At 42.9% G+C, this 19,365-nt stretch overlaps 3 gene segments (V, D, J or C); all 3 read left to right on the top strand.

The window, feature by feature from the left end:
* Nucleotides 1-19,365, top strand: part of LOC113066505 (immunoglobulin kappa variable 1-8-like) — a 128,663-nt gene that overhangs the window by 55,997 nt on the left and 53,301 nt on the right.
* On the top strand, nucleotides 779-1,501 carry LOC113067319 (Ig kappa chain V region 3368-like). The segment is given in 2 exon segments: nucleotides 779-845; nucleotides 950-1,501. Coding segments are annotated over 2 exon segments (375 nt in total).
* On the top strand, nucleotides 17,178-17,954 carry LOC113067316 (Ig kappa chain V region 3547-like). The segment is given in 2 exon segments: nucleotides 17,178-17,373; nucleotides 17,484-17,954. Coding segments are annotated over 2 exon segments (372 nt in total).

Below are 19,365 nucleotides of genomic sequence, written 5' to 3'. Positions count from 1 at the left end.
CAGTGATACAATCTAATGAAACACTCGTACAAAAACCTCTATTCCACTCGAGTGAACACACACTCCAGCAGAGAGAGAAACACTTCAACACACTGAGAGTAGAAACACTTCAGCTGTTGATGACACTCAATAAAACATCTTCAAAATGATAATAATTGTTTTTAAAAATACAGTATATATTTAATGACCTAATGACCTTTGACCTCTTTTATCATGGATGACGTTGTGTTTCTCTTAATGTTTCTATTCTTCATCTGCAGCTCAATCACTGTGAATCCACTTTACATTTGAAACCTCTGGCCCTGGATTCAACAACAGTTACTAAAATAATGACATAATTTATTTTAAGGTCCAGTTCTCACTGTTAACAAACTTTTAACTAGGACTTTTGCCCCCGAAAAAAACTCGTTCTAGTTCCCTGCTTATTAATGGTTAGTAATGTAGTTGTTAAAGGGTTAATTCAGCTAACAAAATACATTTATGTCATTAATTACTCGTTCTCATGTCATTCAAAACCTGTAAGACCTCCGTTCATCTTCAGGACACAAATTAAGATGTTTTTGATGCATTTTGGGAGTTCTCTGACCCTACAGACAGCAATGCAATTTTCATTTTCGGGTGAACTAACCCTTGAAAGTTTAGGTACAGTAAATATTTTAATCCTGCCCACTTCTTTGCATGGTCAGCACATGCTTCAGTGCTCTGAGAGTGTTTATAGAGCTGTGAGTTTAACACTTCATGACTGAGAGCAGAACAGAACACAATCTTCATCATCACACAAGACACAACAACAACAATGAACAACATCATCATCCTCATCTGGACTCTCACACTGTTTGCTCAAGGTTTGTGTAGTACAATTTATTTTTTATAATTACCATTAAATATATAAAGTGTCAAAATGCATAATATTCTGTTTTATCTTAATTTCCATTGTTCTTTCTTTCAGAGTGTAGAGGACAGTACACTGTAACTCAGAGTCCATCAGTAATAACAGCAGCTCAAGGACAAAACGTCAGAATTAACTGTAAAACCAGCAGTAGAGTGTATAATGGTAATGAGTTAGCCTGGTACTTACAGAAACCTGGAGAAGCTCCTAAACTCCTCATATATCTTATATCAAGCCGTTACACTGGAACTCCTTCTAGATTCAGTGGCAGTGGATCTGACACTGATTTCACTCTGACCATCAGTGGAGTCCAGACTGAAGATACAGGAGATTATTACTGTCAGAGTGAACACTCTATCAGTAGTAGCTGGGTGTTCACACAGTGATAAAGAGTCGTACAAAAACCTCCATCAGTCAGAGTCACAGTGACTGCACTGATACAGCTGAGAGACACTGCAGCTGATGATGAGAGGATGTTTTACATACAAATTGGTGTAGCAAATTTAACAAAACTTTAAATGTCTAAACTAAGATAAAAATAATGAAATATACACTGTGTGCAGAATTATTAGGCAAATTAGTATTTTGACCACATCATCCTCTTTATGCATGTTGTCTTACTCCAAGCTGTATAGGCTCGAAAGCCTACTACCAATTAAGCATATTAGGTGATGTGCATCTCAGTAATGAGAAGGGGTGTGGTTTAATGACATCAACACCCTATATCAGGTGTGCATAATTATTAGGCAACTTCCTTTCCTTTGGAAAAATGGGTCAAAAGAAGGACTTGACAGGCTCCGAAAAGTCAAAAATAGTGAGATATCTTGCAGAGGGATGCAGCACTCTTAAAATTGCCAAGCTTCTGAAGCGTGATCATCGAACAATCAAGCGTTTCATTCAAAATAGCCAACAGGGTCGCAAAAAGCGTGTGGAAAAACCAAGGCGCAAAATAACTGCCCGTGAACTGAGGAAAGTCAAGCGTACAGCTGCCAAGATGCCACTTGCCACCAGTTTTGCCATATTTCAGAGCTGCAACATCACTGGAGTGCCCAAAAGCACAAGGTGTGCAATACTCAGAGACATGGCCAAGGTAAGAAAGGCTGAAAAACGACCACCACTGAACAAGACACACATGCTGAAACGTCAAGACTGGGCAAAGAAATATCTCAAGACTGATTTTTCTAAGGTTTTATGGACTGATGAAATGAGAGTGAGTCTTGATGGGCCAGATGGATGGTCCCGTGGCTGGATCGGTAAAGGGCAGAGAGCTCCAGTCCGACTCAGACACCAGCAAGGTGGAGGTGGAGTACTGGTTTGGGCTGCTATCATCAAAGATGAGCTTGTGGGGCCTTTTCGGGTTGAGGATGGAGTCAAGCTCAACTCCCAGTCCTACTGCCAGTTTGTGGTACAGGAAGAAGTCTGCATCCTTCAAGAAAAACATGATTTTCATGCAGGACAATGCTCCATCACACGCGTCCAAGTACTCCACAGCGTGGCTGGCAAGAAAGGGTCTAAAAGAAGAAAAACTAATGACTTGGCCTCCTTGTTCACCTGATCTGAACCCCATAGAGAACCTGTGGTCCATCATGAAATGTGAGATTTACAAGGAGGGAAAACAGTACACCTCTCTGAACAGTGTCTGGGAGGCTGTGGTTGCTGCTGCACGCAATGTTGATGGTGAACAGATCAAAACACTGACAGAATCCATGGATGGCAGGCTTTTGAGTGTCCTTGCAAAGAAAGGTGGCTATATTGGTCACTGATTTGTTTTTGTTTTGTTTTTGAATGTCAGAAATGTATATTTGTGAATGTTGAGATGTTATATTGGTTTCACTGCTGAAAATAAATAATTGAAATGGGTATATATTTGTTTTTTGTTAAGTTGCCTAATAATTATGCACAGTAATAGTCACCTGCACACACAGATATCCTCCTAAAATAGCTACAACTAAAAACAAACTAAAAACTACTTCCAAAAATATTCAGCTTTGATATTAATGAGTTTTTGGAATCATTGAGAACATGGTTGTTGTTCAATAATAAAATGATTCCTCAAAAATACAACTTGCCTAATAATTCTGCACTCCCTGTACAATTAACAAAATGTTAACGTTTTTGCATTACTTATACAATTGTAGCGGTGGCAGTGCTAAGAAGAATCAGATTAAGGAGATAAATAAAAGATTAACCAAATTAATAATCTGATTGGGTTAGTTCGGGCGCCAGACAAGCTCAGTCTTATCAAATATAATCAATCTTGCCAAAATATCTCTTTAAACCTTCGGTTACAAAATCAATTTGAATTAAAATGTCCACACAAAATAAGTTCAGGTTTCAAAGTTGTATTGAAGGAAAATACAGAAAAACTTTCCAGTTCAAATGTAACTTCAGTTTCACAGAGAAATATGGATTCAAACAGAAAACTTAGTAATTTGGTTTATATTCATATTTTAACAATCCACAAAAGTTCAAAGATTTGAAAAACAAAAGAAACAAAACAAATTAATTACACCAATTTTGTAGTCCAACAATGGAAAGGAAATAAAACTTGAGAGAAAAATGGAAGGTGCCTCTAAGGTAGCAGCTTCACTGACCCTCGAGATACAATGTGTTGAAAGTAGCAAGAGACAAAAGAAAACATTAAATATAGAGTTTAGATCACATGAGACATTAGTAAACTCTTGATTATTCGTGGATAATATAAATACCAAACAGCAGGGATTGCTAACGTTTGCGTTTGTGTGTGTGTGTGTGTGTGTTTTTGAGATACGAGGGGATTGCTGGCCACTAATGGGGGGGGGTTCATACTTAAGAGATGAACATAACAGCAATTCACCTTGAGATCTCACACTTGTCAGCATAAGAGACTTGCTTCTCCCGTCAGCCCACGGCGATCCACCGTGCTCAAACATAGCAAGGTCTCCACAATGCAGCGACAGTCTCAGACTCGATTCTTTTTGTTCATTGACTGAGTCTCATCACAGATCAACAGTTGATTCAATCATTCAGAAGGTCAGTATGACTGCTGAGAGTCTCAGTGTGAACAAACCTCATCTCTCCATCAGTCCAACACAACTGACTCATTTCAGAGAATAAAGAGTCAAACAGTCAAACTCATATTTGAGTGATTGTGTTCCTCTCAGAATAGAGCAGCTCCATCAGCAGATGTTCAGCGTCCTCACAGGAGCTTCATGATACAGCTGTGTAAAAGCACACATGCACTCTTTTCTGCTGTTGTTGGTGAAAGCAGAGCAGATGTCAGATGAGAGAGAGTAAAGCTCAGTGTGGAGAATGATTGGAGTCTCTCATGTGCTGTTGGTCTCGATGTGAGACATCAGTGAGAATCCAGAGGAGAGAGTGAATGGATCTGCTCTGAACAATGATCTCTCCTCACTTCTCATCACGAGAGAGTCAGGCTTCTGCTCCAGATGTTCAGACCGTCCTTCTGCAGGACTCCAGCACTGCTGTCCTCAGACCTGATGCTCCCAAACACCTTCAGCTCCGGCTCCAGTCTGAAGAGAAACTCCTGTTTGTCTCTCACATCAGTTCTCCTGATCTTTGTGGAAATCTCTTCACTCACTGCAGGAGAAATGATGCCTGACAAACACATCATCTCAACACATCAACATTTATATTATATTATTATTTATATTTATATTATAACACATTAATAGTGTATGGCTTTTACATCTCTGCTAACATCAAGTAGCTTATTAAACAAATAAATGATGTAAATACAAGATTTAATACCTAATTAAAAGTACTATAGCTGTTGAAAGCATCATGGTAAAGTTTTGAAAAGTGTTAAAACAGTGAAATGCTCGTTTTCAATCAATATCCTGTTAATCTTGAGTACCTATAGAGTAGTACTGCATCCTTCATAACTCCAAAAAGTCTTTATTTTTATCATATTTATAAGAGAAAGATAGTTCCCGGAAAAACACGAGCGGCTGGAGGCGTGACGTGTGGGCGGAGCTAAAGAATCACGAGCGTGAGTAGGCTTTTGCGTTGAGAGCGCTAGAAACTGTGACATTACCGTGAGGGAAAAAACATCATCCAAAACAAACCATGGCTAACAGTCAGATTCAGCCGTTTATGTATGATCCATAATCAGATCCAGAGGCTGAAATGTAAGTGATCAGTCAGTTATAAGTGATCAGTCTTTAAGAGAAGGACTACTAGAGAACCACTTTTGTCTTTAATTAATTTGTAACGCCAAGAAAGAGTTAATCTCTCATGTTTGAGAAGAGCGCCATGCCGTGTAGCAGCTATTAAATGTGTGGGACACCAACTCCATTTCTCTTTCATTTCATGGATTTAATGAGTTATCCGAGTCAAAGCGGACCACTTCAATGACTACAGGCTCTAATCCTCCTGCGCTCGCGCGTGCGGTGTGTGTAAGCTGTACATGTGCAAAGTGCAGTTTGATGACAACATCGCATGTTGTTTACTTGATGTGCTTACGCACCAAAAGCTAAGTTAACAACACAGAGATATTTGAAGCAGTTTTACTCACCGCCTGCGGTTCCAACACACGATTGTGACCCTTTTTCGTTGGGACTGCATTATCCTTAAGAAATAAACGATGTGCAAATCCGGCGTCAAACTGAGCCTTGTTTGTAAAACAAGCATCTTCGAAATGCAGGGTTGTCTTGTTTTCGCAACCAAAAACACACTTCTTTTGTGACATTTCGCGACGCTCTCCCTCTGATCAGTGAATGTCTCTGCTCTGCTATACGGGAAAAAACTTTCCGATACTTGTGACAAACCGGAAGAGGTATTTTTGGAACAAAAATACTCCTTCAAAAATACAACTTAATTTTTGAAACTTTGTCCATGTTTAGCATGGGAATCCAACTCTTTTTAACAGTGTAAAAAACTCAGTATGCATGAAATAGCATTTCACCCCCCCCCCTTTAAGATCTTTGAAAATATATAAAGAACAGACAAAAGTTTGGACACACCTTCTCATTCAAAGAGTTGTCTTTATTTTCATGACTATGAAAATTTTATAGTCACACTGAAGGCATCAAGGGCTATTTGAGCAAGAAGGAGAGTGATGGGGTGCTGCGCCAGATGACCTGGCCTCCACAGTCACCGGACCTGAACCCAATCCAGATGGTTTAGGGGTGAGCTGGACCGCAGACAGAAGGCAAAAGGGCCAACAAGTGCTAAGCATCTCTCGGGGAACTCCTTCAAGACTGTTGGAAGACCATTTCAGGTGACTACCTCTTGAAGCTCATCAAGAGAATGCCAAGAGTGTGCAAAGCAGTAATCAGAGCAAAAGGTGGCTACTTTGAAGAACCTAGAATATGACATATTTTCAGTTGCTTCACACTTTTTGTTATGTATATAATTCCAGATGTCTTAATTCATAGTTTTGATACCTTCATTGTAAATCTACAATTTTCATAGTTATGATAATAAAGAAAACTCTTTGAATGAGAAGGTGTGTCCTTTTGGTCTGTACTGTATTTAAAAATGTTTTAAGTTCAAATCAGTTTTCATTCATTTTAAGAATTCCTAAAATATTTTTTCAATAAAAAAGGAATTTAATACATGTTTGTCACATAGCTTCAGTTAGATCCATCTTATATGAGAAATTAAACTGAACCATGCTGTACTGTATTTTATCACAAAAAAATAATAATAATTCTACACTCAAAAAAAGTGTTGAACAAACTTAAGAAAAATTGGATTAAACTTTTCCACAAAATTTAATGACATTTGAAACAATTTTTTGTAATCTTGTTGTATAAACTTAAATTCTTTTAGTCAAGATTACAAAAAGAAAATTGGTCATTACTACTAGATAAAGTTTTGCCATGCCTAATAGAGAAGATTTTGTCAGGTTAACTACTCTGAATTTTGTCAGACCTACTATATATATAATATCTACCATATCTAACAATGCAATGTCAACTACAAACATTTTTGTCCTGCCTACAAGAAAAAAAATTAAAGCATTACACTTATCTAACTTGACTCTACAGTTACTTCCAAATAGAAGTGAAATACTTGTGTTCTATTAAATTAAAACCTTTTTAATGTATACCCATAGTCTATTGTGAAGAAAAAGTGAATGTTAAAGTCAATAAATTTTATAAAAATCTGTATCGAAAACGTGAGTACATTTAACCTTGCATGCCTTCTTCAAAGTTCAAAAATGACAATGCAAATAAAACATGAGCATACAAGAGAATATAACAGCATTTTATGTTTTTATTTAATTTTTTAAGCATGAGATTAAATGAGTGAGCAAATTAAATGAGGTTGAGAGACTTAATCACCTCTGCTCGCCATGCAAAAATGCAGTACAACAATAACATGAGCTTACAAGAAAATAAAACACAGCGTTTACAAAGAGATCCTCAAATACAGCACACCTAACGGTTTTGTTTTCAGTCCCTGTGCTTTGGCAGACAATTTACACGAGTCCAGTTCCAGAATCATTTTTGGAGCATCTTAAAAGTGTAATGTAACTCCTGTGGATGAGTAAGATTTAAAGAGTATATTAGTCCAAGTAGCATGGCTGTAGCCAAAGCTACATTACCTACATTATGCCATTACTATACAGCATGTGACTCATTATAATGATCAGTCGGTCATGTAAAATCAGCAAGTTTGGATTTTTTATACTGCATTTTTCTTTTCTTTTTTATGAAAACTGCAATACAGCCATTAAGAAATGTGTACTCAGTAGGGCTGCATGATTGATCGCATGTGATTGTCATGCGTGTCTCGTCAGTAAAGCCGGTTCTGTGATTAGCGGTAAATGTCCACCACCTGCTTTCAAATGGAGCCGCACTTAATACACAGAGCTGTAGTTCGCTGACAAGCTACGAAATATTGCGTTCATAACCGCTTGCGGTTAATTGTACAGCCCTAGTACTCAGCTTATTTTAGAACTATGGACCACAATAAAATAGTTCTAAATCATTTAAATAATAAATAACTGTACAGTAGTGTAATAAAATGCTTTAATGTGACATTGAAAATAGATATTTTTGAAGAGAAACAACCCAATTGTTTTCAGTGAACCACTTGGCTCGTGGCTGTACATATGTGCTATGGAAGTCATTTGAAAACAATGCTATGGCCTTCAGTCACCAGATCACAACCAATATCAACACCTTTGGGAGACCAATGTGTTACACTCTAAAGGAAAATAATACTGAACCTTTGTAAATATCACAATAATGCTACAATAATATAACTATGCTACCTTAAAATCTCTAACGATCACTCAGTGGAAATTCTAACAGTTTAGATACTGTTTGTGTTAAGAAATGAATGACATTATCAAATTAGATTTTTAAAATCCACATATTCTCAATTTCAATCAAAATATTTGAGAATGAAGTACATGTACGGACAGATTCAAGAGCTATACATACTACTTATTTCAAATCAATATGACTTATCTTTAACAAGAAGCTGGGCACAATTTAAAAAACCGCTGATAGCACAACCTTCCCCCATTCTCTGACAACGGTTGGGTTACTGAGCACAAGCTTTTTTCCATTTTCTTAAGAACAGCGCACTCCTTGGCACCACCAAGTTGGTCCAATTCTTTGCCAAAATACAGGTTTGTGTATGTTTAATTTCATTTATAAAATCACTAGTCACTTTATTTTCACAGCAACATACATGGATCCAATGCCAATCGAGTGCCTTGCATAGAGTAAATTACTTTATTCCAACAGATGGAATGTAATTACGTTGTATGTTAAAGGTATAGTTCTCACAAAAATGAAAATTCAGTCATTAGTTATTCCACCTCACATCATTCCAAACCCATAAGACCTTCATTCATCATGGGAACACAAATTAAGATATTTTTGATTGAAATCCAAGAGCTTTCTGACCCTGCATAGACAGCAACACAATTAAAAAGTTCCCAGGCCCATAAACATAGCAACAATAATAGTCTATTTGATGTGTTCTTGTAGCTTTGCAAAATTACAGTTGAAACACTGAGGTCACATTTAATATTTTACCAATTTCCTTGCTGTGTTTCTGGATCTGTGAATTTCTTAGTTGTGTTGCTGTCTATGAAGAAAATTATGGAAATTATCATGTCAACTAGATGCGCCCCAGAGACAGATCACCTCTGAAGACCACAAAAACTAGTCAGTCATCGGGACAAGACCATGGAAACTAGACAAGTCCTCTGCACAATCTGATTTTGCTGCATCCTGGAATTAAACTGATGTTTTCATCTGGCCAGATGAAAGTAAAGGTTTTTTTATTTTTTTTCATTTCTGTTACCAATTGAGTTTTGGTTCCTTGCTGCTGCCACCTCTGGCTTGTTAGTTAGTTGTTAGTCAAGCATCCCCAACTAAACTAACTACTGATTACACAGACACTACTGGAAGAGAGCTGAACTGGATGATGACATCACTGAATAATCAATGAACTGACTTTAGCTTAAAAAAACTGTTTGTTATTGTCCTCTTGCATTATCGACAAGTTATTTTCCTGTTTAATTATGCTGCTTTGACAATTTGTATTGTATAAAGTGCTATATAAAGAAAGGTGAATTGACATGACTATTAAGAACTTTGCTTATCAAACAGGATGATATCACGTAAACCTAAACCAGTGGCAGTGTGGAGTACAAAGGTTTAAAGTGAATCTTGGCTTTACAATTTACTCAATATTTTAACATTAAAAAAATTTACATTAAAGGGTTAGTTCGCCCAATTTGAAAAATTATGTCATTAATAACTTACCCTCATGTTGTTCCAAACCCGTTTATTTTTGGAACACGGTTTAAGATATTTTAGATTTAGTCCAAGAGCTCTCAGTCCCTCCATTGAAGCTGTGTGTACGGTCTACTGTCCATGTCCAGAAAGGTAAGAAAAACAATCAAAGTAGTCCATGTGACATCAGAGGGTCAGTTAGAATATTTTGAAGCATCGAAAATACATTTTGGTCCAAAAATAGCAAAAACTATGACTTAATTCACCATTGTCTTCTCTTCCATGTCTGTTGTGAGCGCGCTCACTGCAGTGTATGATATCCGGTTTGGGAACCAATCATTCTTTTTGAACCAGTTCAACAAATCGAACTGAATCATTTTAAAAAGTTTGCGTCTCCAATACGCATTAATCCGCAAATGACTTCAGCTGTTAACTTTTTTAATGTGGCTGACACTCCCTCTGAGTTCAAACAAACCAATATCCCGGAGTAATTAATTTACTCAAACAGTACACTGACTGAACCTTTCCCCATTAGCAGTTTTCTTTGAATATTAAAGTATATCAAAAGATAAAGTATATAAGAAAGTGTCTCTGCTTTTAAATTGAACAAACCATTTTATGCGCAGTTCATGTCACATCTTTTGCACGATCAAATGTGTTATTACTTGTGATAACTGTTTGTATTGAAAGAGAACTCTATACTCACCAAATACTCCCTTCACCAGATACTGTGGATCTTCATTCAAGTGGATGCATATGTCACACCCAGGGGCGGCTATGCTTTGACTAAGCCACACCCCTTCTCAACTTCCACCTCGAGGAGGTCCCCAAAGCCAACCCAATGGCCAAACAACACGAGAACAAGTGATAAAACAATCTTTATTTAAATATTTAAAAATAGCTTGGGGAATAGGGAAAGGGTAATTAAAACTAAACTCTGACTCGGCCCTCCAGATGGGCTATGGCCGGGAAGAGGTCAGGGAGCAAGGGGGCCACGGGGATCCGGGGCGTGGGACTCGGGGCCCGGCCAGAGTCTTAGGTATCCGTAGCACCCTCCTTCTTCCTCCTCTTCGCTGAATACAACTCACGGTAAGTACTGGTTCACACAGTTCGTTCCTTGGGTGCTCACTCGCTTTCTCTTTCTCCACAGGCAGCGGCGTAAGTACAGGTTTCCTCGGTCTCTCCTCGTGTTACCCACTCTCTCTCCTTTTCTCTCCACAGGTATCAACTTGGGCACAATAGCACAGTTACTTTGCTTTGAATGGCTCTCACCTCTGGGCTGGACACAGCGTACTGCAAGTACAGGTTTCCTCGGTTTCTCCTTGTGTTACTCACTCTCCTTTTCTCTCCACAGGTATCAGATTGGACACAAAGCACAGTTAGTTTGCTTTGAATAGCTCCCACCTCTGGGCTGAACAAAGCGTACCGTGCTATCTCCGGAGATCTGAAGCACGCTCACAACATATACTGTACTGAACTAGGCTAGAACCAGCAGTCTCCTTGTCCTCCCGCGACGGAGCGCGTGAAGGCGGGGGTTTATCTGACAGGACACACAGCAATACACAGCAATATACAGCACCACGTCAAAATTATAGGTTTTCACAGCACGAAGACTCACCCACCACACTCAGTGTACGAAAAGGACACCCGTCTTCCTTCACTTCGCTTGGTTCGGATCTGGCGATGGAATATGCGGCCTAGCTAGTGATGTCGTCGTTGTGACTACTTCAATAAGTATTCCTTCGGCTCTCCCACCACGCTATATTAGGGGTAGGGCCGCCCTCCTCCTGGGGAGATCTACACAACGCCAGGTCAATATACAGGGCACTTTCGGCTTGCTCTTAGTACTCACATCAATGCCGCTTCCAATCCCCTTTTTCACGTCGTCTCAATTCGCCGTATAATCCGTTCACTTCTCAACCTTTAAGGTTCGCGATGTCTTCACAATCATACAATTCCAGCCTGAGGGGGAGAGAGAGCGTTAGACAGCCACCAGCAGCGCACCAAGACAGGCACGACACAGTGCTTCACACCACCAAAAAGAGCTCTCAGACTGTGAAATAACTTGGCCTTAAGTACTGCCTTGTCCAGCGTATCCTCCAATCACCAACCGCTGTCCCTAACTAGGCACAGGTGCATCGAATTCCCTGATTTTCCCTCTTACGGCGCTACCGGAAGTTCCGGTGTTCTGTTTTCCGGTCCGGGCGGAAACACTTCCGGGCGGAACCAAACTTCCCGAATTTTGGTTCCGCCCCTAAAGATCGTCACCTTGTGACACATACTCCCTTGAGAATGCACTCTTGCTTTATTTCTGATATTTATACATTTGACATAACACCTTTCAATACACATCTCTGAGCCCGTATGCATTACAGAGCACTATATCAATAGCTTGTATTAGAAAATAAATAAATTACAAAATAATTAAAGTAATAATACAACCTGAGACATTGGCACCATCACATCCAGAATGCTTTTTCTAAACACTGTGACTCTCACTCAGACTGTAAAGGAAGGGTTGTGATCTGACGAAATTCAGCATTTATCTGAAGACATAAGTTACAGAGGACTTGTTTATGGGCAATTCAGCAAAGAAAAGGAAAAAAGTTTAAAATGCTACTAAGAAAAAAGGTATTTAGTACAGGGTCAGGCTGCCAAATTATTTATGACAAATCATTGTTGTTTATTCCTCTTGATATATTAAGCTCAAGTAACAGAATAACATTAATTTACAAATACACGATTGGAGAAACGTAACGTTATTAGCTGCCTAAACAGACATAATGATTATAGGTATGATGACATAGCAACCACTCGCGGCGAACATTCTGCCTCAAAAATGTGTTCCAAACTGCGTGGTACTGTTAATGTGTGTGTCATTCAATATCTACTCCTGGCCGCCTGGTGGGAGTATGTTCCTCTTCAGGAACTCGAGCTGCGTCGAGAACGATTGGGGAACGCGTCCAGCGTGACGTCTCTGAATAATATGTATAATCAGTCCAAAGGAAGGGCGAGACGTCATAGGCGGGTGACGTCAGAGACCAGGAAGCATAAAAGCAGGAGAGGCACAGCCGGCCCCAGCCTTGTGTCTTCAGCAAGCGCTCTGTGTGTGTGTCAGCCGCTATTTGTTTGTGAGTCTTATTTAGTGTTGTTTGTCCACTGATAAACTCCATTGTCAAAGCTTCAATCAAGAGAAGTTTTGGGCGAGAGCAGGCAGCGCGCAGGCTGTGTGTTTTTCCCTGCCAAAAAAAAAAAAAAAAAGGGGTAGGGACACACGCAGCTCGTGTGTTGTCTGCTTGAGAGTGAAGCGCGCAGTGTCAGCTCTCGAGGGAGTTGACGGCTGCGATGCGAGCCTTTGCTTCACTCTCAGAAGGCTCTCTTTGAGGAGAGAGCTTTCACTGGCGTTTCTCGCGGTGCCAGTCCCGTTTTCGCCGAGGCAAAACGGTGGTTGTGCTCGCGGGACTCGCTTTCGGATCTGCTGGAAGGAATGTAAGACGGGCAAGTCCCTATCTTCTTTCTTAGCCACCAGATCCGGCGCCCGCTCTCGGTGGTCGGAAGCCCGCGTTTGCGGTACTTTCTCCCCGATGAGAGGGCGCGACGGCGCTGCCTGTCTTTCTCTGAGGAGATTGATGTGGATAGGCGTCGTTGAGCTCGCCAGTCACACAAGCACCAGTCACACAAGCATGTTATGCCTAATATTAACGTAAGCAGTACATAAGCAGTGGAGCTCGCGCAGTCAGCTCTCGGGGGGCTGACTGTGCTTTTTCTCACTGTTAAGCGCTCCGCTCTCGCCGGGCACGCTCTGAGGAGTGTGTCCGTGCATGCGATCCTGCGGTCGCTGGTGCTGAGGCACGGCGGCTACCGCAATAGCAGGAATCGCACATGATCTGGCGAACGGGTTGGAGACGGTTCGTCCTATCTCCGCCCGTGTTCACTAGATCTAGAGCTCGTGCTCGATGCCTGGAAACCAGCGCTGCGGTTCTTTCGCCCTCTGAGACAGCTCGCTGCTGCTGCTGCATGCTCTCTCGCCGGGCACGCTCTGAGGAGTGTGTCCGTGCATGCGATCTTGCGGTCGCAGTCTCGCTGTTGCTGAGGCACGGCGGCGACCGCGATAGCAGGAATCGCACATGATCTGGCGAACGGGTTGGAGACGGCTCGTCCTAACTCCACCCGTGTTCACTAGATTTAGAGCTCATTCTCGAGGCTTGGAAACCAGCGCTGCAGTTTCTTCACCCTCTGAGACAGCTCGCTGCAGCATCCATATTTCTCTGAGGAGATTTATGTTATTTGTGTGACTGAGTAGCATAAAATAATATATATATATAAAAAAAAAGAAAAAAAAGACATGAGCGCTGCCGAGGCAACGCGTGTATTACATGGTTTCATTTTTATGTGATTTTTTCTACACAAGATCGCGTTGACTAGTCTGGTTGCTGACTACATTTAATTCTAAGGAATAAAATGACATATTTATCTGACTATGTGAAGTTAGATGTACAGGGGCTCTAGGGATGTGATTTCTTTTGTGAGAACACGTGTGTACCGCTCTTCCTCTGATGAGGTTGAGGCGGTCAGGGGCTGCTGGGCGGAGCAGTCCCAAAGTGTTCCAGCCCCACGTGCCGGGGGTGTCACTTTTGTACTCCGCAGACGCTAGAGTCAAAGTGGCGCTCCCAGGCCGAAGGCTTCTAGTGGAAAGCAGTTCTACGGACTGTTGTTTTCGCTGGATAGCCTTCATCATAACGTCCTGACGCCTAGGACGTTTTGAGGGCCAGCTCCCTCTGGGGAAGAGTGGTGTACACCGCATTACACGGTGCCCGTCTCTCCTCAGTGCCCTCAGGAGATCATTCTGCCAACCCTGCCGTTGTTCCAGGGCGCAGCGATCTCCGGCGAGCGCTTCTCTCAGTTACCGCCCGGAAACGTAGCGGTGCTGAGAGGCTCGCTACCTCTACGGAGGTCTCTAGAGCAGCTAGTACGGTCATCCCCTGCCGATCCACCGCTTCAAGGCACCGAGCTAGTGGCTCTAGGCGCACCAGAGGCCAGTCTCGCGAGACTGGTTCCCTTAGGAGGTCACATGGCGGTGTGGGAGCCCCTGCCAAGTGCACTTCACGGGGTCCTGCCCCGAGCAGGCTCTGGTCTAGTCTTTCTGACAGACGATATGGGTCTGAGGACCGTCGTTTTTAGGAGACTTCAGCTATGATAGTCCTGATGCTGCGGCTCAGGACCTCGGAGGGCAGGCCCCTCTGGGGAAGAGCGGTGTACACCGCATTACACGGTGCACGTCTCTCCTCAGTGCCCTCAGGAGATCGATCTGCCAACGCTGCCGGTGTTCCAGGGCGCAGCGGTCTCCAGCGAGCGCTTCTCTCAGTTACCGCCCGGAAACGTAGCAGAGCAGCTAGTTCGGCCGTCTCCTGCCGGTGCGCCGCTTCAGGGCACCGAGCTAATTGCTCTGATGCAACCAGAGATCGGTCTTGAGAGGCTGATTCCCTTAGTAGACTATATTGCAGTGTGAAAACTACTGCCAAATGTGTCTCAGTGGGTCCTGCACACTGTAGTGAGAGGCCACAGAATCCAGTTCTGGTGGGCCCCAAGCAGGCTCTGGTAATGGAACAGAAGTAGACTCTCTCTGAGGATGGAGACCATCGAGGTGGTCCCTCCTTGGGTTGCAGAGTCCGGGTCCTACAGCCGGTACTTCACTGTTCCGAGGAAGGATGAGGTGTTGTGTCCTTTTCTAGATCTGTGCTTTGAACCTCTCAGTCAGGGGACTGAAGTTTAGCACGTCTGCACAGGCCAAGTCCGAGGACTCGTGTGTCACGATCTATCAAAAGATGCACTTATCTCCATCCTTCTTCATCGGAAGTTCCTGAGGTTTGCTTTTGGGGGCAAAAGCCTACCAATAAGGATCTTCCACTGGCCTTGCACTCTCACCCAACACTTTCACGACTCAACCACATTGACGATTGGTTGATATCAGCTCAATTTGAGCAGATGACGGTTCGGCACCAAGGTGTCGTTCTCGCTCACATGAAAGAGCTGGGGTTAAGACTTAACGCCAAAGAAAGTGTGCTTTCTCCAGTTCAGAGAACCACTTATCTGGGCATGGTGTGGGATTCGACCACGATGCAGGCACGTATGTCACCTGCTCGGATCGAGTCGATCTTCACTGCAGTCGCGAGAGTGTGAGAAGGCCGGTCACTCACTGTCAAGCAGTCACAGAGATTGCTGGGTCTGATGGCAGCTGCGTCCAACGTGAATACTATTGGCCTGCTGTACATGAGACCCCTACAGTGGTGGCTCAAGACCAAGGGGTTCTCCCTGAGGGGAAACCAACTTTGCATGCTAAAGGTCACGCGGCGCTGCCTACGTGCCTTGGAAATGTGGAGGAATCCTTGGTTCTTGTCCCAGGGCCTGGTGCTGGGAGCTCCTTGTCGCCGCGTGATGCTAGCGACGGATGCGTCCCTCACCCGCTGGGGTGTGGTCATGAGTGGCCACCCTGCCCGTGGTCTGTGGAGTGGTCGCCATCTGACATGGCACATCAACTGCCTGGAGATGCTGGCCGTGCTTCGTGCACTTCGTTAATTTCTCCCAGACCTAAGAGGTCACCATGTGTTGGTGCGCTCCGACAACACAGCGGTGGTCTCTTACATCAACCACCAAGGAGGTCTGCACTCACCCCGTTTATACAACTAGCGTACCAGATCCTTGTGTGGGCCCAGGACGAATTCCTCTTGCTCAGAGCAGTTCACATTCCTGGGCATCTTAATATGGGAGCAGACATCCTGGTGAGCAAGGGCCGAGGCCCGGGGGATGGCGGCTTCACACTGAGGTGATGAAGCAGAGTTGGAAATGTTGGCCAGACTCGGGTGGATCTGTTTGCGACTCGAGAGACATCGCACTCTCCCCTCTGGCTTCCTCTGACTCATCCAGCTCCACTGGGGCTGGACGCCATGGTACACGACATGGCCGAGGCTTCATCTGTACATTTTCCCCCGATTGCTCTGCTCTCGGGAGTTCTGGAGAGAGTGTGCCGGGACGGAGTCCGGCTGCTGTTAGTAGCCCCGTTCTGGACGGGCCGGGTATGGTTCGGCCTGATTTCTCTTTTTGATGGCACTCCATGGGAGGTTCCCATCAGGAGAGATCTCCTCTCGCAGGCGGAGGGTGCGCCCCCGCATGGAGCTTAGAGGCTGTAGGTGTTGTCTCTGAGGAGGCACAAATCCTAGCTTCCGGTCTCTCAACCGAGGTTGTAAGACCGTTCTCCAATCCAGAGCTCCCTCAATGAGGAAACTGTATGCCTTGAAGTGGAAGCTTTTCACTTCTTGGTGCGGAGACCGCCAGCTCGACCCCCACATTTATAAAACCATAGACAAGATTTCCTCTTGTAGACAAGATTTTCCTCACGTTATTTATCTGCAACAGAAAAATGACAGAATGAATATGTTTGGCATCTAAATATTTGACTTTTTTTATCTTATTGGAATGGAAACTATAGGAATCGATAAGAATCAGAATAAGATTCGATAAAATTCAGTCATTGTAAAATGATATTTTCTATATGTTTATTGTATTTGTGTTTGTTAGCAGCTCAGTCTGTTGTGAATCCTGCCCACTTCTTTGCATGGTCAGCACATGCTTCAGTGCTCTGAGAGTGTTTATAGAGCTGTGAGTTTAACACTTCATGACTGAGAGCAGAACAGAACACAATCTTCATCATCACACAAGACACAACAACAACAATGAACAACATCATCATCCTCATCTGGACCATTGCAGCTTTTATTCATGGTAGAATTATCATTTGTGACAATACAATTATGCTGTTGCTGTTTTATAGCATTTTAATATGCCAACATTATGCTATAAGTGAAATTTACATGTGAATTGTTTTTGTTCAGAATCCAGAGGAATCACTGTGACTCAACCTAAAGTTAAAACTGTCCAGCTCGGTCAAACAGCTACAATAGAGTGTAGTCTGGATGTAGGACTAACCTATAATGGTTTGGCTTGGTATCAGCAGAAACCTGGAGAAGCTCCTAAACTCCTCATATATGGCATACAATACCTCCAGTCAGGAACTCCATCTAGATTCAGTGGCAGTGGATCAAACTATGGAAAAGATTTCACTCTCACCATCAGTGGAGTCCAGATTGAAGATACAGGAGATTATTACTGTATGAGTGTACACCTGATCAGTAGTAGCTATGTGTTCACACAGTGATAAAGAGTCGTACAAAAACCTCCGTCAGTCAGAGTCACAGTGACTGCACTGATACAGCTGAGAGACACTGCAGCTGCTGATGGAGGATGTGATTAAACACATTTACTTTATTTATTATTTACTTTTGGTTCTTTAGAGATTCAAAACGTTATTTATGTGTCATTATAGGCTCTTCAAATCAGTGCACGGAGAGTATGGACCATGTAATAGCACACTTGAGGAGATACAGTATGTAAAAAACATTTGTTCATATATAATTTATTCTCATTATTATGATATGTTTTGACATTTGCCAATAACTTAAAACATGCAATGATAATATTACAATTTGGTTACTACATCTTAGTCTTTTGCCATATCACAAGAAGGTAACACAAATCCAGTATTTTTTATTTTTTTCTTCGTGTACAGCCTGTGGTATTTTTGAACTCAAGCACACAAACCACTATTGGACACATGTTTCAATGTAGGACTGAAAAGGGTTCCTTCTGGCACTATTGGTGGTTTTCTCAATGTACCTGTACATTGATGGAGTAAGAGGCTCTTTGTGGATTTTCCAACTCAACTGACTCATTTCAGAGAATAAAGAGTCAAACAGTCAAACTCATATTTGAGTGATTGTGTTCCTCTCAGAATAGAGCAGCTCCATCAGCAGATGTTCAGCGTCCTCACAGGAGCTTCATGATACAGCTGTGTAAAAGCACACATGCACTCTTTTCTGCTGTTGTTGGTGAAAGCAGAGCAGATGTCAGATGAGAGAGAGTAAAGCTCAGTGTGGAGAATGATTGGAGTCTCTCATGTGCTGTTGGTCTCGATGTGAGACATCAGTGAGAATCCAGAGGAGAGAGTGAGTGGATCTGCTCTGAACAATGATCTCTCCTCACTTCTATTTTTTTTTTTTTTTGTTTTGTTAACAACTCCATCCATCCATCCATCCATCATCTTCCGCTTATCCGGGGCCGGGTCGCGGGGGCAACAGTCTAAGCAGAGACGCCCAGACTTCCCTCTCCCTAGCCACTTCCTCCAGCTCTTCCAGGGGGGACCCCGAGGCGTTCCCAGGCCAGCCGGGAGACATAGTCCCTCCAGCGTGTCCTAGGTCTTCCCCGGGGCCTCCTCCCGGTGAGACGTGCCTGGAACACCTCCCTGGGAAGGCGTCCAGGAGGCATCCGAAATAGATGCCCGAGCCACCTCAGCTGGCTCCTCTCGATGTGGAGGAGCAACGGCTCTACTCTGAGCTCCTCCCGAGTGACCGAGCTTCTCACCCTATCTCTAAGGGAGCGCCCAGCCACCCGACGAAGAAAGCTCATTTCGGCCGCCTGTATCCGGGATCTTGTCCTTTCGGTCATGACCCACAGCTCATGACCATAGGTGAGAGTAGGAACGTAGATTGACCGGTAAATCGAGAGCTTTGCCTTACAGCTCAGCTCCTTCTTCACCACGACAGACCGGTACAGCGACCGCATTACTGCAGAAGCTGCACCGATCCGTCTGTCAATCTCACGTTCCATCCTTCCCTCACTCGTGAACAAGACTCCAAGATACCTGAACTCCTCCACTTG

Source organism: Carassius auratus, chromosome 50, assembly GCF_003368295.1.
Source record: "Carassius auratus strain Wakin chromosome 50, ASM336829v1, whole genome shotgun sequence".
Taxonomy (NCBI): domain Eukaryota; kingdom Metazoa; phylum Chordata; class Actinopteri; order Cypriniformes; family Cyprinidae; genus Carassius; species Carassius auratus.
This window is presented reverse-complemented; position numbering and strand designations above follow the sequence as displayed.